This window comes from Cololabis saira, chromosome 14 (assembly GCF_033807715.1).
Source record: "Cololabis saira isolate AMF1-May2022 chromosome 14, fColSai1.1, whole genome shotgun sequence".
Taxonomy (NCBI): Eukaryota; Metazoa; Chordata; class Actinopteri; order Beloniformes; family Belonidae; genus Cololabis; species Cololabis saira.
This window is the reverse complement of record NC_084600.1, coordinates 23,299,950-23,325,849: the sequence shown is the minus strand read 5'-3', so window position 1 is coordinate 23,325,849 and position 25,900 is coordinate 23,299,950. Positions and strand designations below refer to the sequence as shown.

The 25,900-nt window shown below is 40.7% G+C and overlaps 1 protein-coding gene across 2 annotated transcripts; it reads left to right on the top strand.

Annotated features, from left to right (window-relative positions):
- Positions 1–630: 630 nt before the first annotated feature.
- map6a (microtubule-associated protein 6a) lies at positions 631–25,900 on the top strand. 2 transcript variants are annotated; one of them, XM_061740195.1, is made up of 5 exons: positions 631–1,579; positions 19,456–19,669; positions 19,841–20,049; positions 22,809–22,919; positions 24,908–25,900. In XM_061740195.1, the coding sequence occupies exons 1-5, from the start codon at positions 939–941 to the stop codon at positions 25,053–25,055; spliced, it is 1,323 nt and encodes a 440-aa protein (XP_061596179.1). In that variant the 5' UTR covers positions 631–938; the 3' UTR covers positions 25,056–25,900. The 2 variants fall into 2 exon arrangements, with proteins under 2 accessions (XP_061596179.1, XP_061596180.1); XM_061740196.1 differs by lacking the exon at positions 22,809–22,919 and having other exon boundaries at positions 633–1,579.

The window sequence follows — 25,900 nt, the reverse complement described above, 5'->3', positions numbered from 1 at the left end:
GAGTGGAGGAGACAAATGACAATGCAAGATTTCAAAGGCAACAGATATGAGGAGAGATACAGAGACAGGAAAGCTTGCATGAACATATTAACGGTCAAGAGTTAAAAAGTGACATATGATGACAGAAAAAGGAAAATATTAGGAGCATAAAAGGATTTATCTTTCTTTCTTTCTTTCTTTCTTTCTTTCTTTCTTTCTTTCTTTCTTTCTTTCTTTCTTTCTTTCTTTCTTTCTATATATATATACCGGTATATATATATATATATATATATATATATATATATATATATATATATATATATATATATATATATATATATATATATATATATATATATATATATATATATATATATATATATATTGAATGAATTAATGAATTAATGAATATATATTTTGAATATGACATTTCAAAATAAAAAATTAGTACATCAAACAAGCTAAATACAAAGAATACAAAAAAACCAGGACAAAGATGCTGTTATGTGTTTGTTTGTTTGGAATGTCATGTTGTCTCTTACTTCCTGTCTTACTTTGAAAGTATCCAATTTCAAACGTGTGTTTTCCTTTTGTTTTTCTGCAATGCCATTGCTTTGAGGCCGCAGGTGAAGCGGAAGTTGCGGTCTCCAGCTTGACTCCTGTGCTCATCCTCTGCTCCGGCTCCGTGTCTCCGGGATGCTGAGCGGGCGGGCGGGGCCGTGTTTCCTTGCAGTACCCTGCTGTGGGTCGATGTAACAGGACGCGGAACAAACGTCCTCACGGCTATTTGTTCAGAAAATTCAAAATATTTCCAGTCTGCGCCATTCTGAAGGCACAATGGATATACAAAGCAAACGATTTTAACGTTAGTGTTACTGGAGCATCGGTCGTATACGGACATCTTGAGTGTGTAAACAGGAGAGCGGATCGGGGGTGTTTTTTTTGCTCCACGCAGCACCATGGCGTGGCCGTGTATCAGCAGGGCGTGCTGCATGGCCCGGTTCTGGAACCAGCTGGACAAGGCCGACATCGCCGTGCCTCTGGTCTACACCAAGTACACGGACGTGTCGGAGATGCAGCACGTCCAGCTGCAGCCGCCGCTCCATCCTCCTCCGGGCCGCGTCGCCATAGAAACGCAGCCGCCATCCGCAGCATCCGCGGCGCGCGGGCCGCGCAGGTGCGTCTCCGAGGAGCGCGTGTGCAGCTCGGTGATGCGCGAGGACTTTAAGCACTGGAAAGTGCGGCCGGAGCCGAGCTGCAAACCCAAGAGCAGGTACCACGAGCCCGAGACGCCGTTCAACAGCGAGACTCAGTACCAGAAGGACTTCAAGCCCTGGCCCATCCCGAAGAGGGGCGACCACCCCTGGATACCCAGACCGGACACGGCCAGGCTCGTGCCTGCGGACTCCGGCGTGGAGAAGAGCGCCATCGCCGACAAGGTGCAGGAGAAAGACCTGCTGCAGCAGAAGAAGCGAACCCACAAGCAGGACGGGGGGAGGAAAGTAGTCCCGAAGGTGGAAGGAGAGGGCAAAGGCAGGGCGGCCGTGGACGCTCTGAACAGGCAGATCAAAGAGGAGATTTCAGCTGGAACCTCGTACAAGTGAGTGTCGTACACAGCCTGGCTCCCCCTGGTGTGACCCAGCCGAGCGCCTCAGGCGCCCATTAGGGGGTCAGGGGATGGCCAAACGCTCTAAAGCCTGATTTATGGTTCCGCGTTACACCAACGCGAAGCGCACCATACAGGGCGCGTCGCCGCGTACCTGTACGGCGTAGGTCTGCGTCGATTTAACGCAGAACCATAATTCAGACTTTGGGGAAACATCTGATCGCTTAATTGATCGCTTAATTATATATGCATATATATATATATATATATATATATATATATATATATATATATATATATATATATATATATATATATATATATATATATATATATATATATATATATATATATATATATATACACACACACATATGCTACATATACACACACACATATATATATATATGTGTGTGTATATATTTAAATATTGTGTGATATAGCAACAACAACAAAAAGCAACAAGTGTATCTGATGTTTTAGTTAAGCTTTAATACATTAAAAAATGGTCACACACACATATGTGTATGTATATATATGCATATATGTATGTATGTATATATAAGCACACATATGTGTGTATATATATATATATATATATATATATATATATATATATATATATATATATATATATATATATATATATTCATTCATATATAACACATGTATGTGCTGTGCATCATTTTCAAAATGATGACAAATGCATGAACAATCAGTCCTACTCTTGCTTTCTTACTGTCTTGCTGTCTTAGTTTATATACAGAAAATCCAGCCGTCAAAGGTTTCCCATCAACAAAAAGGTTTTTTTAAACCATTTTCCATTTCAGCACTAAAAGCAGTTTCTATTGTTAGTCTTAAGAAGTGGAAGGCCTAGAAAAATACAAAAACCTTTTCTCTGACAAAAAATTGCAGGTGTGAAAACTTTGTTGTTGTTTTCTCCCTTAGTAAAGGACTTTATTGAACAGTAATACAACAGTTAACAGTTAGTTCACACAATGTGGAAAAACTGCATGACAGTCAAGTTTGACAGTCATGGAGTATAATGAGATTACATAGTGTTTGTACAATGCTGCAGATGTTTATGTTCACTGGGCTTATTTCTCTCTGACCTGTTATGCAATATGCTCAAGAACGATGGGGACTGGTACTTGGATGAACAGCAAGTCACGCAGGCCTGCATCCTTCAGATGTATTGTGTAAATGGTAAATGGACTCTTTATATAGTGCTTTTCTCGTGTTGTTGACCACTCAAGGTGCATTTACACTACAAGCCACATTCAGACACTCATAAACACACATTCATAGAGCACGCTCTTATTCTGTAGAGACCTGCATTGTTTTCTTTTCTACTGAATCGAGACTTTTGGATGATGGAGGTTGTTGGGTTCAGTGTCTTACTCAAGGAGTCTGACATATGGACTTTAAAGCATAAAACCACCAACTTTCAGGTTGGCAGACGATGATGTGTACATGTTAGACTGTGAGGCTGCAAGGTGATGAATGACATTTGGTATTCAGAGTGGCATTTTATTGAAGAAGTAACAGTTGAAAAGCGAAATCTCTCATCTTCCAGTTTGGCTCAGTGCTGTCACAGACTGCAGGCTGAGGCGTGACTCGGCTGACAGAGCAGTATGTAGCTATGTGACTGAGTCTTCCAGCTGCTCGGTGCCTGTCCGCTGTCCCTGCGTTGCTGAGCAGTCAGCAGGGCGCAGGACGGGCCTCTGTCCTCCACGCGGCGTGAAATGGCTACGCTATAACAAGCCAAAGGCCCGAGCGTTCTCTGTCTTCATTTGCCAGCGGAGACTCACAGCAGGTCAACTGTGGGTTAATGCCTCTGATAACGTGCACATGCTGACACAGCGCATGAATGCTGAAACTACATTTGATGCCTCATGAAATCAAAAATAACCACACGACAAAGCTGATCCTCACTCGCTGATCCTCAGTGTGTGAATGTTGTGGAAGCCAACGTGACATTATTAGGAACAAACACATTTTTTTCCTCATTTGATGCATTATTATGCTTACATGCAACACAATTCCTCTCATCACAAAGCAGAAACTTAACTAATCTCACTTGTTTATGACAACATTTGCTTGGACTCATCGATATGATTATGTAAAGCATATTCAAGAAAATAAGGTACTGAATAAACTGATAACTAGACTCTCATCAGCCTTAGGCCTCGACTGTAAACAATAAGACAGAAGACATGAATAATAGTAGTGATTCTAAATGTCAGCATGTTAATGCAGATTTATGCTGCCCGCATCTAAAGGCCTGCAGGCACAAACGAGAATTTAATTAGGAAACTGGCCAAAGTCCACACGGACAAGATGAGAATGTTCTCGTCTTGCCCAAAATTTCTGGCCGTACAGAGTGTATGTTTTCTGATCTGTGGAGGAGATTTGCTCTGATCCACACTTTAAAAATTCATTAGCAGAAGAGTACAAGGACACACCGGGAGGGTTCATCTACTGCTGAGTGATGATTTCCAAATTGTCCGTAAATCTTGCACAGGAAAGTAGTGCAGACCGATGGCGGGGTGCTTGTTACACCTCACGAAGGTCGTTCGGTCAGTATTTATGACACATCGGACCTTTCTTTGTTGCTAAAAACAAATTCCATTAAATTATCGGTTTGAAGGAAGAGTTTTTCGAAGTTTATTGGGTGGTGATGGAGGGAACAAACAAAATGCGCAGTCATTTGTTTCTAAGTTGCTGCTTTTTCGTCGCCTCACCACTGATTTGCAGATGTCTTTTTATGAGCTATTGTATTTGAGTATTTTTAATTACACTGATCTTTTCCGTTCCAAGTCATAGCTGTATAAAAGGTCTGTAGCAACAAAAAATGTTTTACTCCAAATAATTAGACTAGGTCTCTCCTTCAGAAACCTGAGTTTACAGATGGAGCAGCAGCACTCCCATGTCTCATCTAGACAAGTCATCCTCCATCTCCTGCAGCCTCATTTGTATTTCCTCCCATATAAAGTGTTAATGCTTATGTCTCTGCCTACGACTGCCTCTAAGTCAGATAAGTTTGCTTTGAATTTCTTCAGTTAAATCTGAGTCAGAAGAAAAGTCGAGCTGGTGCATCAGGGATGGAAAACTGAACGACAGTCAGGGCTGAAAAAACCAGAGACTGTATAGAACAATGGACGAAGCATTCAGTCACGTGACCCGCTGGTTTCTGAAGGGCGGTTTTGAAGCCTATTTTTCTCCATACGTGACGTAGCCGTGTCGCTCAGGAAGATGATTGGAACGTGCCCACTGCATGTCAATCAAAGTTAGCTTTTCTCCCAGCTTAATGCATAAATGTTGACTTGATGGCGAAAAAAAAAATTACTTTTGTGTTTAGCCGACGCTGGGCTACTACAAACTGCTGATTGATTCACTTTGCACAGTAAGATGACGTTTAGGATGAGGAAGTGATAACAGCTAGCCATTGGTTGGTACAAAAAAAATTTAAAAATTCACCCCCCCTCATGTTGAATTCTCATGGGTGTGAAATCAAATGGTTTAGACCAAAATGCTTTTTGAACCAGGGTGTAAATGTATTTATTTCGAATCTAAAGTTGAACATTTTAAAATAGGAGCCAATGGAGATTGACTCGCTTTTGGAGCCTGCCTCTATTGGTCAGTCGAGGAACTGCAATGAATCTTAGTTCAGCATGAGCTCTTGGTAAAACCATCTGCCACCTCAAACAGAACAATCTGGCAAAGACTGGATCAAATTATCATTAACATTAGTTAGTGTTCTGCTGAGCAGTTTCGGTGGTGAGGAGCCCATGTGGCAGATAAAGAGGTCTGGTGGGAGGCAGACGCCACGCTGATGTCACACACAAACACAGAGACAGACTAAGCAGAGGACACAGAGGGGAAGGGGAAAACAGAAATAAAACAAGAGCACCGAGGTGCAGACCACATCACACAGCATATTTATCACTAAGGTGACTGTGGTGGCTCCACCGGTTGAAGTAAATGGCACCAAACTACCAACAAAACAGTTTCATGCAGCAGTACATAAGCTCAAATATGTATTTTTATTTTGAAACTAAACAGAATGAGATCATTTGGAATCGTCTTATTCATAGAAGTGAGCACTTTTTGCAACAAATCTGGTAGGTTAAATCCTCTTCACTTGCTCCACATGAGATGGAGAGTTCAGTTTGTACAACTCTTAGCATACATTCACACATGCAGGCAGAACTGAACTAAATCTGATTTACAAATCCAAATCAGATTTCTTTTTTTGGCTGTCAGAACAAATCAAATTACACGAAGTTCTTCACATCCGGCCTGGGTGTCTTACACATGTGATACTAAATCGGTTACTGATGTTTTCTACTTTGATTGAGTCTGGATTGTGCGTTCGCATCTCATCTGTCTTTCACGTCAGTGGTATGTGATTGATGTTACAATTCTGCACTGGCAGGATTTTGTTTGAATGAAATCTGCTTCAGTAAAGCTGGTCAGGTCACGGTCTTCCACTCCTGGCTCCGATTCCTCCTGGTTTTTCTCATCATGATTAGTTTACAAATGTGTCCACTTCCATTGCTTCAAAAATAAATCATACAAGCCCCCTGCTGCTGCACACCTGACGTACCGCGTTTGACGTCACTTAGTCTTACTGCGCATGCGGGTCAATTCAAAAGCAACGCCTGTTTACAACAGAGTCTGATATAAGACACATTTAAAATACTAATGTAATCAACCATAAATAAACCTGTAGTGTGAACATGGCCTCAGAGCCACAGTAATCACATCTGTACAACATCAGGTGGGAATAAAGTTTTAGTATCGATTGGACACCCTTTAAAAGTCTCTGGAATTTATATAAAATAAGAATATCATCAGATTTTTAGTTAAAATGATGGCTGTATGAAGATACTGTACATGACATGCCAATTGTTGCTGTTGAGTATCAATATGAGATACGTTATACAGTATATATCAGTAAGTGATGCTTTGCTTTGTGACTTCACAATGTGGTATTATTGAGGAAAAAAAAAGCTCCATTTAATCTTCTTTTGTCAAAGAATGAACTTAGTTGCTTGGGGGTACAGTCTTATTTTAGCTGAATGACTAAATGTGAAGATAACATTTTCTCACCCAGTGTACGAGATATGAGGTTGTAAATCATTCAATTACAACCCAAAGCCCATATGGGTCCGTGTGCACTTGTGGGTAAATGATCTCAAGCCCTCAAATTTTTACTTGTCTAATTAATTAATCTATTTATTCCTCTGCTGTTTTTTTAAAGAGGGACACTTTAAATTTTTATTTGCTGTCAGAGAGCTTCCCGAACACAAAAGTGCTCTTTCTGTGAGACAACTGGGAAACCGCTGAAGGGAACGGGTTTCTTTTTGACCAGCGAATATCTGAAGACTCCTTTCTCTTCCCTAAACTGATGCGACATTTTCAACCAACAGCCTCCTCGTCACAAGTCTCATCCAACGTTCATCGTGCCGCCAACTCACCTCATTATGTTTGAAATGCCAGTTTTACATGAAAATCAGTGGTGAATCTCATGCATGAGTCTTTGTATTGTTTTGCTCCATGCTACCAGCTACGCTGTGAGACAAAGACCATTCTTCATCTTGACAGTTTGTTTGCTTCAGTATGTGACATACTGTATGTCATCTAAAGGCATTCAAAAGAATGATTATCAAGTAAATGGACCTAAATATGGCAGGGGAGCAGGTTCACTGGGTTCGGAGAGCCTGAAAAGCCATGAATATTTTATCTGCCTTGTGTCACGCATCCCGGTTCAACACAGGCCCCACTGCAGAAAAAATCCCAAAGATGCCTGATAAAGTCAAAATGACTTTGTCTTTTATGTCACGTTTACAGAACATACTGTAGCAAATGGATTGTGCTGGATTTAAAACTGATCCTCTTTGAAACTCTGCAAAGCCTCATGTTTCAACCGACATGCAGTGAATACTGAATCAGCCGTCGTGTGTCAGCTCAGAGGCGGACGCCGCGTGGACCTGGGAGAGGAGTTTAGGAAAATCCCAAGACGGCTAGTTTCCTTTAAAGCCGCTTTGATTTCTTCTTGGCTTCCTGGAAATAACTGTGTGTGATAGTTGTTGCGTCAGTTCAGACCACTGCCCACTAAAGCCCGTTGTCTTATGTAACTGGTCTAATCTGATTGTGTCATATCTGATTACAGGGACTTTACAAGGAAATTTGATTCCGGGCATAAATGCTTTATTACCTTAACGTAGTTAGCCCTGTCGCTGAAACCAAAACATGACATTTGTCTTCACTTGAGAAATGTAGTTTGTGACAAATGTGAGGATTATCAATACTTCTTTACAAATAAACATGACTGGGAAATGTGGTTTATTTGCTGTAACTTTTGTGTTACAGCACAAAATGACTTTATTGGTGATCATAATGTCAGCTAGCCCTGTGCAGGCTCAAGACCAGTGATTCAATCAAAGAGAGGACTGTTGACTTCCTTCCGTTGACAGCTTTGTATGAATGGGATTATTATAAATAATAGTATTGAATGGGGCTCTATTGAATGGGATTGGAAAATGTAATTGAACTGAACATCATGATAATTGTGTTAAATAGAATCAGATTTCAGAATCAGATTAGAATCAGAAGCTCTGCAGTGGTTTAAGTCTTACCTGGAGGGGAGACAACAATGTGTCAGGGTCAATGGGGTGAAGTCAAGCCTTCATACCAACAGCATGGGAGTACCACAAGGGTCTGTACTCGGACCACTGTTGTTTTCCATGTACATTAATGACTTACCAAACTGCTGTCCGCGTGTCAACTGTCAGATGTATGCTGATGACACGTGTCCGCAAAAACACCAAGCTTGGCAGGCGAGCAGCTGACACAGGCACTACTAAACATTCATAAATGGCTTGAGCTGTCATATTTAACTCTTAATGTAAAGAAAACTGTCTCCATGTGTTTCTCTATACGTGATAGGGCTGCTAATGACGTATTTGAGGTATGGATCGACCAGGAAAAAATTGATGTAGTGACCGAAGTCAAGTACCTAGGCATTATTCTGGACAAGAATTTAAAATTCAACAGTCAGGTTAAGCAAATTTCCAAGAAGGTCAAACCAAATCTAAATTTATTTCGTTATATTCGAAGGAATTTGTCATGTCAAACTGCTCGATTATACATGCATGCAATGATCTTTTCACATTTGTCATATTGTATCATATCATGGTCATTTGCCTCTCAAACAACTCTAAAACCTATAATATCATTATACAAGCAGGCAATAAAAATTATGGATCAGAAACCTATGAGATGGCACCACTGTGAAATTTTAAGAAAACACAACCTTTTCACTTTGTGAATTTTAGTAGTCTTAAACTGGTTTTTAAATGTTTACATAATCATGTTTCACCCCTGTTCTCTGAAGTGGTTATTAGGCATCAGAGCTCTGGTAGAGTAACCACACAGGCCTGCACCAATGGTGATTGTCGTATCCCAAAATATAAGACCTCTTTTGGTGAGTCGGTTTTTTCTGTGAAGGGTGCAAAACTCTGGAATTCTTTACCGACTAATTTAGAATTAGAAACCTGTGGCAATATTTTCAACAGAAGACTCAAACTATGGCTCAAGTCTAAACAACAGTGCCTACATGAATAGGTCAGGTCTGGTTCTGCTCTTGAATGTTGTCTTTGCTTTATATCTTATGTCATCCTCTAATTTTATTGTATATCTTATGTATCTATGTATCTATGTCCTATGTTATTGTGATGTCCATACCAAATAAAGAAATATAATATAATAATAATAATAATTTAAATTTAAATCGGTACTTTCTATGTGAAGTGGCGAGAGGGGACTTTTGTCATGAATTCAAGTAAATTAAAATTCGAAATTCTACCTCTAGATTGCAAAACTTCAGAGCATCATCAGAGCAATCCGCTGGACGCAGCAACAGATCACTGTTATGGTGTGCTAATTCCCAAGGGCCGCTGCCAAATAGGATGTAAGATTAAGAGGAGGGCAAGTGAGAGAAGAGGGAGCGCTGGTCAGAGGCCAGCAGCTGCACTGGCTCACACACCAAGACACGCTGCTTGGAAGTGATATTGCCGTGCTCAGCTCGGGGAGATCGATTTCCTAGATTACCCCAGGAAGCTGGCCGGTCACTTTTCCCCGGCCGTTGCCGGTGTTCAAGAGTGTGAAGCTACATGAGAGAATTTTTTCTCACTCTAGCTGCTCCATAGGTGAATTTTACAGCCTGTTGGAGAGTGTGCTGTAACAGTTAACACTGGATTCAACTGCATTTGTTGGAGCTATATGTGAAATATATTAATTATAATAGTTCTAATGTTGCCAACATGTGAGTTAATTACTGAATAGATTTGAATTCTTTTATGGAAATGTTAGGATTTATTTTTAAGTTTTTGGACACAAACTGTATTTGCAACAGGTCACCACTTCAGTCGGGACTATTATATCTAAACTAGTTGATTGATTGCTATCGAAATGTGTTTTTTTTTCCAGCCTGCTTATCAATCATTCTTTATTGTTTATCAGTTATTAAGTTTGGGTCTACACTCTTTAGAGAATCTTAACAATTTTTCGATAGGCTGCAACTGACCCTATGGTGTAATTATGATGCCCAAAAGATAAACTACTAAACGCTCATTTAAACAAACGTTGCCTTTTGGGATCTGAAAACAAAAGTAGTAATAATCCAGATCAAATGAATGTATAGAAAAATATGAGCATTAAAGGTGAATCAGCATGGCTGTAAAGTTTAGACTCTCTCCTCATTGTCACCCTAATGACAGCAAATGGCTCATATTTATAGACACAAATGGTTAGAATGATTAGTTATTTGTTTAGTTTATGCAAAATAACCTGAATGCGAATGACTTTGTGTTGCAGATGTTGTGGGAAGCATATATTTTGATCCTTTCATGGATCCAGTGAATCACATGTTACAGGACATTGGAATTACAGAAAACCCATTTATTAAATGGATAAAAACAAATCTGAAAAAGATGTTAAATGAGCAAATGTGAAAATATAATGTCAACCCAGCTGCAGTATGTCAGTGCAGGGGTCTTGCCTCTGTTCACAAAGTGTTCGGGCTACAAGGCTGTAGAGTGTTTGATCACCACATTAAGAGAAAATTAAAACACCCACGCTGTCGGGCCACAGGCAATGTACATTTGTGTACAATGTACAGTCATTTACTGTGATTTACCATGCAATACTTAATTTGAAAAGCGCTTTAAATTACTACGGTGGACCAGAGTGCTGTACAGCGAGTAAATAGATTTGATTGAAATGCTGTTCCTTTCACCTTCCCCCATAAAATGATGTATTCTGCAAATGTCTTTTCATATTTTATTATATCGGAGTCTCCATGGCGCATTTTATGTGTACTTGTCTGTGAGCGCTCTGTGATTCACATTAATGATTTACTGCTACTCTTTTTAATCGGTAGAAATTCGATTTGAGTCATTCATACCCACCCGTGAATTGGTCGCTGTTTTCTGCTAATAATCTCATGATGCAGTAGTTCTTAATGTATGTGTGTTGACGCAGATCGACTCCATAATGCAGATTTTTTTCCGGGTTTTAGTGACGCGAGCCTGTGAATCTCCAGCTGGGAGTGGTCCAGATTGTGCCATGTAAGTGCAGGGTTGCATAAAGCTCAGCAGTGTTGTACCCTGGCACAGCTCCATCCCTGTCCGTGCCAGTGTGTTGAGTTATAGTGACACGGTCCTCCTCTGAACATCTCTTCTAGCACAGCGGGTCAGCAGAATCAGCCCTCCAAAGCAGCTTTTGGTCACACGGTGTGGAATAAGTTAGCAGAGCCAACCCGATTCATAGCAGCGGAAGTGCTTCTCGTAAAATAAGTCAGGAAAAAATTTTAATATGGCAAATGGGTCATGTATTAATCATTTAAGTCATTTTGTCAACATAAAATATTAATTCTATGGTTCCAGCTTCTCAAAAATTGCAATTTGCCTCTAGTATTTATATATCCAACATGTGTAACAGCAGGAGCATCTCTGGAACTGTCAGTTGAAAAAAAATTGTTCACCTTGTCGTGCTCTTGTGTTAAGGAGGCTGTATAGGATGGAATTATTTTAAATAAAAAGCACTTTCACAGAAGGATAATACAGCAATTCAAAATCAAACCGGACGGTAAAACTAAAAATAAATAAAAATACAGAAATAAGCAGGAAGACTGGCGTGAAGACAACAGGCTCGCAGGAAAGGCAAAGCAAGGTAAGTTTATTTATATAGCACAATTCAACACAAGGTAATTCAAAGTGCTTTACATCGACATTAAAAGCAGAAAGACATAATTAAACAGTAAATAACAAATAAAATGAAATAAAATTATGAATAAAATGATAAGAAAAGAAGTAAAATAATAAAAAGCACAAGCTGTTAAAAATAAGGGCAGTAGAGAAAGGACAGAAAGACTGCATTATAAAGACAAAACAACAACAACAAACAGGTGGACATGATTACAACAAACCAGAACAGGAAGTCAAGAGGATATTACACATAAGGGAAAACATTTTCAAATTAATATAGGAACTGAGTGCAAGACTTGGCTGTCGTCAATAACATATCACAAACACTTGGTAGAGTAAACATTTGCTCTTCATTCATCCTATGAATCCAAATTTGCCTTTAAATATGGTACATTTTATAAAAAGAAGATTAAACTAACAGATTTTATGACTGCATATGTCCATACATATGAATGAAAGGCTCCTTCCTTAATTATACTTGAAAAACATTATTCTGAAAAACCTTGGTGCATTGCTGTATTATTTATTTATTATTATATTTAATTGTTTTTGGAGATTTAATAAAATAGACTGTTCTTAAAACCCATACTTTATATAACAGGTCTTTATTTCTGTCTTTGTGGTACAACAGTTGATAAAAACAAGCTCATGTAAACGCTGCAGTCCAGATTGGTTCCTCAAGCATCTCCAGTGCCTGCCAGCATCTCGGTGCTGATCACTAAACTGTCTACCTCCCGGCTCTCGGAGCACTGACAATGTTTCCTTAGATGACTTGAACGGCCTCACACAAACGTCAAACCACGACTTTTCCACATTTACTTCATGCAGGAGCAAGTGCAGCTCAACAAGTACCAAGAACACACTGAGTTCAGCCACACACAGGCTTGATTGTTGCACAGTCATATGTTCATGAATAGCAGCAATGTTACAGTGCAGGCCGGTGTTTCACTGCCCTGCCTTCACAATCTGTCTCTTTCTCGGTTTTCCTCACAAACAGACACCCTGTGGTGTCATGTGGACGTGTTATTTTCTTGGTCCTGGTTGTTGTTGTATAACCTTTCTTTAAGTCAAGGCTTTTTGGCCCATTTGAGAATTGTAAGTGGACTTCAGTCCTGTTATGTAATGGCAGAATGGGATTTCTGTACTCTGTTGCCATGGCACCATCACCAGCCTTTGTATTTTAGCTTGATTTTGACATTATAATAAAATGGCATTTTGTTTTTGTTCACTGCTTAAATGTTAGAGCCTCACAGATAATGTATGTTTAGATTAATGAGATGACAAATTAAAAGTTAGAGTACATTAACTTTCAATTAAAGGGAACCCTGGCTATTAAGACATGTAGGTCTTAAAAGATAAATGTTGGTATCAATTATAACAATGTGATATAAAAAACCTTTTTGATGTCTTCGTTTTTTTATAAAATTTCAAAATATAATTGTGGCAGGGTGGAGGTGCAGCCACTCAGGTGATTGGGCACAGGTGTGCCCAATCAACCTCTCCACCCTGCCTGGCTACATAAGAAGTGGCTGCACAGCAGCAAGAGGTCTGCTGGGAGAAGGTTCTGCTGGTGCACGCGTGGCGGTGTGATTGAATAAAGGAGTTCCTGCACTAAACCCTGTGTCCTCTGTCCTGTCGGGTGACCCCCGTAGCACTGGCCTTGCTACAATAATTTAACTCGTAGGTCGCCATTGTTGTTTATATCGCAATGCACTCTGGGAATGGACGTCAGTCGGTTGCACCTGCTAGCTCCCGTACACTGTTGTGACTGTTCAACGAGAAAATCCAGAGGATAAACATGTCATCTGTTCAGCCATTTCAATTTGAACCCGAGCGCAAGGTCAAGGAGGAGGACAACACTGAAAACATATCTCAAAACGAGCCAAATGAAGACCAAGAAAGACGGGATGAGGTGAAAGTGGGACAAAATCATTAGGACAGTGGCGCCGCCAGGATTCAATTTCGTAATAGGCACAGAAACAGTTCGTCCACTGCTCTATACGGCTAATTTCAGTGTCCCACTCGGCCTGAATATTCCACTATCCAATAGGTAGAGGATGGATTGGTTGGCTATTCAGAGTTCAATAAGTATTTCAAAGATTTTTTTTCCTCAAACAAAACTTTGCATTGACAAATTGTATAACGTGCGCACGGCGCACTACAGATATGGTGACATTATTATGCGCACCTCCACACAGATGCAAACATAAACATTATGGTGTCGGCGCACCAGAAACACAGATGAAAACACAGCTAAACATTAAAGGAGCATGAGGCTCCTTTTAAGAAATGAGACTCTCTAGCGCCACCCTTCACCATGACGGCCGTCGGGTGTGACGTCACATCCGCAGCCCAGCGCGGGAAATTTGGGCCCGAATTGCAGCACATTTTGCAGCACACAGCCTGTTCAAGGCAAAGGAGAGATACACTAGAGGGCTCATTCTTTTGGGTTTGGAACGCTTCATCTGACATTATTACTAGAAAACTTAAAACGTATACGAATATACGCGGATACGCGTGCCGTCATACTAGTGCGACGACAACAAACGTGACGCTACAAACAACAACAATGGAGGTCATCCAGCAGTCTTGGCTCTTGGTTGTTTGTACAGTACACACCAAAAGTTTGGACACACCTTCTCATTCAAACAAATTGGGAAGTGTGTCCAAACTTTCGGTCTGTACTCTATGTACAACACATTCCTCGTATGAGGTGAATAGAAACACATTTGAAAAGAGAAGAAAGCTTCTGTCGTCGATTGGTGTTGGTGTTTGCTTCAAACTTCCTTTGGTCATGGGCAGTGACATTTTTCTGTTTTCCTATCAATGGATTGTATCGTGTGACACCAGTAGCTCCGTCCCAACCATACTGTACCAATTTCCTATGGATATACAACTGAAGGGGGCCCAGAAATGGTACAGTTTGGTTGTATGAGATCCTTTTATAACGAAAACAGACAAAATAGCGTACCCAACAGTACCGGCCCAGACCAAAGCGCTCAGTTTAAAAAGGCCTATAATAACGCTTGGGTGGGTGGTGTTGGCGTTTTTGTTGATAAGTTATGGTAAATAGCTGTACAATACGTGTCCGGTATTAATGTTTACATGCTTAGATGCTTATTTTTGTGAGAATGCTTGACAATGTTAGCAAAGGTTTTTGTTTCAAACTCCAGAAATGTTATACCCTACTGTCAAGTCAAAGAATAAACAAGCATAAACAAGTTTAATTAATTTAGGAAGAATAGCCCTATCAAGAAATAGCAGTGGCCTTTTTGCTAACCCCTGAATGGTAAACTAGCTTTGGGCATATGTTGGGTTTCCAGGCATTTTAACTGTTGAACCCAGGTTTGATGTCACGCTGCAGTCACGTCCAGCGCTGAGCAACCCCCTTGTGGGGTTAGCAATAATGCACTTTTCACTGTAGTTTCAGTATGTAGGCAACATGTCAATGGTCCCGATATCCAGCTTTCATAATTTCATGACTTGAATTATATCTACCATCGCCTACACAAACCTGTCTTTTCATGGAAATGACCTAAACCCTCTCTCTGTAAAAGGATTGTGCAGACATTAGTAGTGCTGCAAGGTGGAAGCAGTGAGCGGCGTGTTGCAATGTAAGTCAGGTTACTGCACCAACCTTTCAGTGATACACATGCAATATCCGCACAACACACACCATCCAGTATTAGGGCTTTGAAAAATGAGCTAAAAGTGTGGGTTGGACACTTTATGTGCCTGTGGCTTCCTTCTTGATTAGGCAGCTCTTAAATCATTAAACCAAACCAAACCAGAGAGGTTTGTAATTAACTTCGACATCCTGCTGATGAGGGGGGCAGAACATCTGACAATTTGAATATTTTTAAGTAAGGGCATGGATAAATTTATGTGGAGCCTAACTGGGTGTTCCTCTTGCTGAGTAACTTCAGTCCCTGTCAACAGTCATTCATCCATTATCTATACCTTCTCTTCAATTGTCACACATCACTTTGGTGATTTAGGTCCCCTTTGTCAGAATATGGTATCCAAATGTTAATAAAATATGTTAGACTAGACTGTCGAAGTGGACCGGTGAAGGACACACGCTCACACACTTTTAAAAAACTCTCTGCAAGATTAAAATGCATATATACATCATGGCTGAAGGTTTTTACCAAATCATGGCCACTAATATATATAGGAAAATCTATACCGCTTCTTCCTGTTCAGGGTTACAGGGTTCTGCTGGAGCAGGTCTCAGCTCTCTGGGCAAAAGGCAGAGGTACCCTGAACAGATCGCCAGTCCATCACAGGGCCACATATCGACAAACAACCACACACACTCGCATACATGTTTTCGGACTGTGAAGCTGCAGTATCTGGAAAAAACCCACACAAGCACAGGAAGTACATGCAAACTCCACTGAGAAAGGCCTCTCCCGGGATTAGAACCACGGACCAATAAAATAGATATATGTATTAGTTTTTGTTTTTTCCTAATTTCCTAACTTTTTTGAGGCAATCTTATAATTGTAAACAGCAGAATATTTGAACTTCATAATTAATTGTGTAAAGTTTTCTAAATTAGTACTTACTGTTGTTCCTCTTATTATATTTTAGTATTATATTTTACTATCATATTGGAGAAATGCAACAGCAGAAATTGAGTATTTTGGGTAAATAGAGGAATGATCTTGATAAAATCCTAAACAAAAGGACCTGGCTGTTATTGCCATGTCAACAGATAATAGATTGATCATGTAAATTGGAACAAGTAAGACTTATTGGTGCAAAGCCAAAACTGGAATAAATAAACAGACAAAATATATCTATCACGACATGATAAACCAGTGCCGTTACCCTGGACTGACTCTCACAATCTTTGCAAAGTTTGCAAATAAGTTCAGTTCAAGTTCAAATAAATAGAGTTCACTTCAATCCAATTATAATACAGTTACTTTCCAATTAAATCAAATTTGTTACAGTCAGCTAACCTATAATTTATTGTAATAATTAATTCCAATTTAATAATTTCTTTGCAAACCATTTACTCGTTTATGATAATTTGTAATTGCATTATTATTGCATTATTATACCATTTTCTAAATAGCGGCCTGGCTTACCATACACTGTGCAATTGTCGGTTCGTTTTGAACCGATTTTCCAGTCGTGTGACTATTTTTTGGATCGGGACGGATTTCGACCCAATTGTTGGTCGTGCCTCGTGTAGTATACGTGTGGTAACGACGAGCTCCCGATCACGAATCGTGTGCTCGCAAGAAAATCAAACGTGTTTGAAATCCTGGTCGCTCCTCGTAAAGGTATCGCACAGTTGAAGCAGCTACGACCCGATTTGCCTCATCCTTTCGCAGACAGCATGCGCAATCTCTGATGTCTCTGTCTCTGATGTCTCTGACTATTATTTGTAGTTTAAAGTGTTGCAAATTCACATTACAAATCATGTTTTAATAGCAGAAAAAAAGACTGCATTTCCCACGTCTGCCCAGCCAATTCCTTGTCCAATCACGACGTTGTCTAATCTTTTTTCATTTACTGCCACACTGAATGGCACTGAATTGCTAAAGGCTGATTTATGGTTCCGTGTTACACCAAAACAGAGCCTACGGCGTAGGGTACGGCGTAGGGTACGGCGTAGGGTACGGCGTAGGGTACGGCGTAGGGTACGGCGTAGGGTACGGCGTAGGGTACGGCGTAGGGTACGGCGACGATTTAACGCGCAACCATAATTCAGGCTTAAGGCAGCGTGTTTGTTTTTGCTGAGCATCTTCGGTGTCTCCCACTTCGGGGTTCCTCCTCTTCCACTTCTTTTTGACGTTGCAGTTCCAGTACACAGAAGTCCGACATGAGGATTATGAACGTATAGTGTGAGCAGACGGGTCACATCAGAGCATCGGGACGTACAGTGTGAGACCATAAATCGTGGGCTGCGAACTTTTGAACTCAGCAATCTAGTCGTGCAGTGTGAGATGGGGCTGAATCAAATGATTTAAAATATCGCACAGTGTATGCCCGGCTTAAGGGAAGCTGATAGATCAGTTCACTCCCTGTCCATCATGCACAGAGTAACACAAGAAGAGGAAAGATGTCTTTCTGTTGAAACCTGAATATCAGTCAAAATGAAAGAACTCTGTGTGTTTAAACCATGTTTGAAGCTTCCTTATAACAAAGAGACACCTCCAGCAGAACCAGACCCAGGAAGCCATTTATCTTGATCAGTTTTTTTAAATACATTTTTTTTATTTGGCTCTTCTTCAAAAATCAAAGCCATCATTCTAGAAAAATTAACTCACCCCATAAAATACCTATTTAATCTACTCTCACAGATTCCATCAACTGATAACTTTTAAAATGGAATATCCCAAATAAGAGTAAAAGAAATAAAATTAAAAAATCTAAGCAGAACTTTTCGAAATAAATCTGTTCATCTTGATCAGCCAAAAAAGTATTTTTTTATGACATGATCTTGATCATGATCTATAAAATGTAATCTGTCACAATATGTATACATTTTATTTAAAGGTATTGTGACATAATTTTTAACATGCTTTTAACACTATTAAAAGTCTTGGCCAACATCCCTCAAATGTGTCTAAAAGAGTGTAACAAGAAAAACTTCACTCTTAGTACTCTTTTCCTGGCTTTTTATTACAGTGTTTTTTTGCGCCGTGAAAAATGCTTCCTTTCCCCCCTTTCCTGTCAATCATTGCTCCGCTCCTCCTCCAAACCTCCTCCAGCCCAACCATACGCTCACAGCGGCGTCGGAGCGACAGGCGAAGCACGCATGGAAGAGCAGCAGGGAGAACCACAGCAAACAATCATAAAAATAAAGGCATGCAAGCAGCACTGTCCCCTTATCTTAAGTCCAGTCAGTGGCCGCGGGTCTTCTTAGCAGTTTTCCTCCGGTGATTAGAACAAAAGACGCTCTAAACAGCTCCTTGTTAAGCCTCATTTATGGTTCCGCGTTAAATCGACGCAGTGCCTACGCCGTAGGGTTCAGCGTATGGTGCTGCGTCGGTGTAACGCAGAACCATAAATCAGCCTTTATGGTGCGCTGGAGAGGAGCGGAGGCAGGGAGCTGGGTGGAGGGGGCGGTGATTTAGCGGATCGTTACGTAACGATCCGCCACCAAACCACATGCGCCGTTTTTGCATAGTTATGCGGAAAATCCCAGAAAGCACACAATACACTGAATGTTAAAAGTTCGTTGTTTTTTGGGTGTAATTGATGTCAAGACACCCAACAAAACACAAAAAATCAAGAAAAATTTGTTTTTCATGTCACAATCCCTTTAAAGCTGTGGATGGATGGATGGATGGATGGATGGATGGATGGATGGATGGATGGATGGATGGATGGATGGATGGATGGATGGATGGATGGATGATTTTGGAGTTAGTGAAATACTGTAGACAAAAGTAAATAACAGAGATACAAGTGGTGTCATTGTGAAATAGGAAACTATTTTCAGTCTTTGTGCTATGCTAAGCTAAGCTAAACCTCTCCTTCTTTACAAGAGTGGAATCAATCTTTTCATTTCACTGACACTAAGAAAGAAATGAGGAGCATGGATGATAGATGATTTCTTCTTTTTTCCCCCAGAACGGAGTTCAAAGCTTACAGAGACGTAAAGCCAGTGAAGATGATCCGGGCCAAGTCTCAGTACCTGCCACCGGATGAGAGGACGAGCCTGGAGACCAGCTACAGTTCCACCTTCAAGGCTCAGGCCCCACAACAGCCCACCGACAACAAGGCCCAGGAGAGGAGGAGGATACGTAGTTTGTACAGCGAGCCTTACGTAGAACCCAGAAAACAGGTGAGAACTCGCCTGTCTGACTTCTTCTTATGGGCTTAAACAAACCTACTAAAGCGGAGAGAAATAAGAGCTTATTTACATATTTCTTTTTATGCCCGGTTCAACACAGTTTTAGCAATGACTAATCATCAGCTCGGCTCAGGAATCTTTTCCACTATCTGACCTCTTTAGGTTGACAGGCATAGTGTCCCGCGCTCCAAACCCAAAAAGTCTGCAGCCACCGCAGCCGGCCAGGGCAAACCAGCGAGGAAAGCCAAAGATAAGCAGAGCGGGAAAGGCTCCAAAAAGACGACATCGGGGAACCAGCCCGAGAGCCAGCCGGCGGTGGGGGACAAGGAGAAAAGTAAAGAGATCAACAACAAACTGGCTGAGGCAAAAGAGTAAAAACCATTTAGCACTACTTCTCCTTTTCTTTCTTTGTTTGGGCGAAACAAACACAAAAGGCTGCAAAATTGAATCCAGGTGTTTGTGTTCTCATCTGTCTCTTCTTCCTCCTTGAGCCGCTCGTCTTTTCTCTGCTTCATTCTCCTGTGTCCTCTGACTTGGCTGCATTTGTTCTGTAATACTAAAAAAGTATGTCAGGGTTTAAACATCACATCCCATTCCTCTTCCCATCGCACTCTATACTAGATCGCTATAGTAACGAGTGGGCGGGAGCATCCTCTTTCCTGTGTCCGCCATTTGATGCCACCCACCACCCCCACTCTGCTTGCCTCCATCTCCGGGTTGCTATGGCTACCGGCTGCCTGGCCAACCAATGGATGACTCTGGTTGCATGGGCCCACTTAAAAGCAAGTCTGAAGGCTTGGCTTTGATCAGCTGAGCAGATTGCTTTGTTGACTTTATCAAGGATTTGTTTTATTTCTTCTCTTCTTTTTGCTCTGTTGAAGAATCATACTGTGACTCAAATTGGCACTTTGGATAAGTTTTTGGCATTAAAATTTACCACAAATCTGAAAATCTTTGATAAATGTCCTGCTTGGATATTGATGATCCATGGCTTGTTCTTTACCTGCTCTGTTATATTCTCTACTGTCCTTTTTCTTTTTCTTTTTTTTTGTGGAGCTCAAAGTGGCAACATCAGCATCAAAGCTTTGGTAAATGTGATTTTCTTAACTCTGTTGCAGGCTGCAAATAACTGTCTGTGATTGATCTAAAAATGAGCACCATGATCTCCCGTTTCCTACTTTAATGCAAAGACCATTCAGCCGGTGGTATTTTGTAACGCCCAATTTGCAGCCAGTGAGCCAACTGGGTCACATTAAACTGCCCATACATTAAACATCAGTCATTTGCATAACAGCATAGTATTCTCAGTAAATGAGGTAAGACTGTTGTGCTGTCAGCGACCCTTAACATCTTAATATGTCTTGTAATCCCTGTGGATGAGTTCGGAGGAGCTGGAAAATGTTGGATGGCATGGTTTGTATTCCGCCTGCCACATGCACAGCTGTCAGCCTCCCTAAGCATAACTCAGTGTAATCACCTCCAACTCCGTCTTTACTAACAAACCTGATCTCTCTGTGAAGCTGCAGTTGTGCATTTGCATTAGCATGCACTCAGACTCGCGCCTCCCTTAGGCTTTTTCGTTATGCACTCTGCTGAGGGTGACCGTAGCCAATGTGATTAGACTGTCATGGGACGATAGCAGGCAGCTCATATTGCAGTGTGATAGCACTTTTTCCATCACCTTTGAAGAGGGGGGCCGCTCATAGACGTTTGTTAAATCTTTTGTTTTTGTACTGACAACATTTTACCACACAGACCACAGCAGTGCTGCAATGTGATGGTCATGTTACCAGAGTTCTTCTGTTTAAAGCTCTTTCTTTGATTTAATTTATCCAGATTTGAAGGCCAATAAGTATGTTGTTTGAAGATGTTGAAATGTTGATTGTAGACTTTCCGATTATTATTTTTTTCCACAAGTTCAACATGGTGGTGACCTTTGTTGGTACAAAGTCAAACATGAAGTAAGCTGTGTTGTAATACTCTTGATCCATTCAAACTGCTGTCATTATAATCTCCTTTTATTTCTATCTTACAGTATATTTGTCTATAAATGGTAGCAGGGTCCCATGATGACTGAGAATGAGACATAGAAAGAAAGCAAGAAGTCTTGTTTTGGATTAGAAGAGCACTGTAAAGTCTTGTCACGGGTCAACCTGTCACTGCGCTGCACACACACACACAGACACAGACACACACACCCCACTGTTGTCTGTGCTCCTCAGCATTTTCCCGTTCATTGGCTATTCTGTTTCTGTTTCTTGTGATGTTTTACACAGCAACATCCAAGCAACTCCGAGCTGACCATGTGCTCCATCTGCTCAGCGATGAGGGTCTGTCTTTGCAGCCTTTGATAGGTCTGGGGTGGGGGTGGGGGGTGTTAGGGGGGAGTACGTGTAAACTGTGCACACCACACATCTGGTGCTATCCTGTGTCATTTACAGGCAAATGAGGATAGAAAGTAGAAAGAAAGTTGTGTCTTGGACAAAAAAAAACTGTGACGTAATTGTGTTCAATCTGCTTGCTTATATTTAATGAAACTACAAATAAATGCAAAAAGCAGAAAAAGCAGTGTCTTCTTTCCTTCTTTTTGGTAAGAGGAGTGATTAAAGTTAGTGGTTGCAGGTGTATGTCAGCATTTCTCCTGTCCCAGTCTTTGTCCTTCAGACGGACAACGGTTTTGAGTTCAATCCACATGGAAGAGAATTTTGCTCTCACAGCCTCTTTCTACGTTTATCCAAGACTGCACCACATTCTGGCATGAGCTGAAGCATCTTTTCTAGGCCCTGCATGTTGCTCTCACATTAGAACCACAGAATATATTATTTATGCATCGTGTCCCAATATATTCCAAGAATTCATCCAACCGATAGAGCAACACGCACGGCAAAGGATGTCAGCAAACTTATTCCAGAATAAGATGTCATGTACGTCTTCGGCCTCTAGTTTGCATGAAAATGGAATTTGAAAAGCAGCTTTAAAAAAACAACAACATACCGGTATGTCTGATGTTGCACTTGCTGAGATTCCATCGTTTTCCCTCATATGTCAACGAGTTTTTATAGAGGATGGAAAGATAATGCTGTGTGCAGTCTGTCCTTTGCTAATGAGTGACATTCTGATTCATTTGAAGGGTTGTGCTAAAACAGTACCACTACATTCAACTCTGCCAGCCAATCCGAGACATTGGCTGGGTGCAGACTCTAAAGCAACACCTGTGGGGCTGTGCACTACCCGATCCCAGGTAATCACAGAAGAAAGCTAAATAGAGAGAAATGCCTCTCATTGTCATTCATACATGCACATGGAGCTATGATTCACTTTTTCTACTGTTTTGTTTTCATTAATTTCTCTTCATTTTATATGAATTTTTTATTTAATTTATTTTCAATGATCGCTTATTCTTTGGTGGACTCCGCTCAGTATTTCTCTTCCATATGGATGCTAGAAAGGGAGGGTAATTGAGAGGTGGGGGGATTGTCTGCCTGTATGCTGTCACATCCTACATCTACGGTTCCTTAAGGTGGCCTCTCTTAAGGAGGCCTGAGGTTAAGTCCAACCATTTTTCAGCCATTCCTGAACCAGTTGCTGTAATGCTTCCACTTTCCCTGGTTTCAGGATGAATGCATGGTTTCACATATGGATGCTCGTGTAAGAAACAGATCACTCAACATTTTTTGCATTTATGATAAACATTTCATATTACATGAACAGTGTAACTTTTGTTTTCTTTCATCCTAAATTGGTTTGTAAAGCACGCTGCCACACGTTTGACCTGCAATCTGAGTTGATGTTCAATAATTTGTTATAGGCTTTATACTATCCAGAACATGTAATCAGTGTAAGCATGGCTATAAGATGATGGGTAGGTATGAATGGAATGAGGGAAGCAACGCTGCCTTGGAAAGATACATTTCAAAGGATATTGTAAGTGCATGCTATTTACCTAAATAGACTCCTAATTGATTTATAGTTGAATATGTTTTTTTTATTTGACATTATTGTACTGCATCTTGAAGCTGCACTTTCAAAGAACACTCCGAGACCCTCATTGCACTATTGAAATTCTTCTTGTAATTTTACCATGACTGAGTGAGTCAAAGCTTAGATCTAAGCTGTTGGTCTGTATTGATCTGAACTAGGAATGGGCGATATTTTACCATTCACGATATACCGTCAAAAGAATTCCTCACGATAAGAATTTGTCATCTCCCGGTAAAAACGATAAAAGGAAGGAAGGAAGGAAGGAAGGAAGGAAGGAAGGAAGGAAGGAAGGAAGGAAGGAGAGAGCGGAAGGAAGGAAGGAAGGAAGGAAGGAAGGAAGGAAGGAAGGAAGGAAGGAAGGAAGGAAGGAAGGAAGGAAGGAAGGGAAAAAAGGAAGGAAGGAAGGAAGGAAGGAAGGAAGGAAGGAAGGAAGGAAGGAAGGAAGGAAGGAAGGAAGGAAGGAAAGGGGAGAAGGAAGGAAGGAAACAAGGAAGGGAGAAAAGAGGAAGGGAAGAAGGAAAGAGAGAGCAGGAGGAAGGAAGGAAGGAAGGGGAAAAAAGGAAGGAAGGAAGGAAAGGGGAGAAGGAAGGAAGGAAACAAGGAAAGGAGGAAGGAAGGGAGAAAAGAGGAAGGGAAGAACGAAGGAGAGAACAGGAGGAAAGAAGGAAGGAAGGGAAGAAAGGAAGGAAGGAAATGAGCCAGAAAGAAAGAAAGAAAGAATAAATTCCCGTTGATGACGTTTTTGTGTAACAAACATGGCGGATCTGAGAGCGAGATAGATTTATAGTTGAAAAGGTGGAGATGAATTGGTATTTTTTTTATAGTCATTTTTATCGTTATCGGGATAAATGCCGGAAATTATCGTGATACATTTTTTAGTCCATACCGCCCATCCCTAATCTGAACCCACTAATCAGAAATCAGAACCCGCCAAACGCAATGTATTTTTTGAAGTCAGATATTAAATATGGTAAAATTAGAGTTCCCAGTTGCAAGTTTTGCTAAAAAATTGTTCTGATGCTTTCTAAAAGAAAAATAAATTATTTATTTATATATTTATTTAGTCATGCTTTTTCTTTTTCAAGCAAAGAAGCTCATTGTTCCCATTTGTCTCCGACTGAGTTTTTCCCTGAAATGAGAGGTCACTGGGTTTTCTGCTCAACCCAAGAGCTTGTGCTTTCGCCTGAGAGAAATGCGTCTCTTACTGTGTTTCCTTTTCCTGTATCTTAACCATGTGCTGCCTCCTAGAGATGCTAAAGACGAGGTTCTCGGACCCAGTCATCATCATTCCCAGGGTGCTGCTGGAGGAGGACCACTACCACCACTGGAAAGCCCCGAACCTCGGAGGAGCGCAGGGGTCGTACGCTTTGCCGTAGATGGGAACCAGACTGAGTAGTACTACCTGGATTCACGTGTATGAAGAGACTCCTGCTTGGTTTTGTAAATACATATATAGTGTTTTAAGTTGGAAAGAAAAAGAGGTGGATTCCAGGTGAAAACATCGAGGAAGAAAACCCATACCTTTGAAACACGCATGTTTGAAGCAGCCTCAAGCTCACAGGTCCCAGCTGTTTTAACCATGGCATTATCGCAATGGTGCTACATTCTTTTCTGGTTTCATGCAGCTTCTTTTAAAGAAAACATGTTAGTATTATTAGTACCAATAGAACACCATGAAGTGCTTAATAATTACAAAAAAAAAACTGTGCTATACATTGATCACTTTTAGTCTAAATAAATGAGCAAATTGCTGCACTGAATTGTAATTTTTGTCATTTGTAGACTGTATTCATGAGAGATGGAACATTGAAGAAGATCCAAAATTCTGTATTTACTTCCAATCAGATGTGCCTTTACAGTTTAACACTTCATAATTTAGCAGATTACATCTCAGTTCATTCCACGCTATCGTACCAACAAAAGGTAATCCTCATCCAAATCATATAATATGATACGACCCGGGGAGTTATTTCAGGCAGGCAATCTGCAGTGCATGTGCCGGCCAATTCACCCCTCTGAATGGTTCGTTCCAATTACTTGATTTGTTCTTTGACCTATTTAAGGAGCAAGACATATACATTCTTAGATGCAATCGGATGTTTTACTGACAAAGCTCATTATCAATCCCATCTCCACCCCAGCTTACACCTGTGGGCTCCGATTCAAGGGGGGGTGTGAGCCTGATAAACTGCTTGAATGGAGCCTCAACACCAAAGCCATATATGTGTTATAATTAAAGTG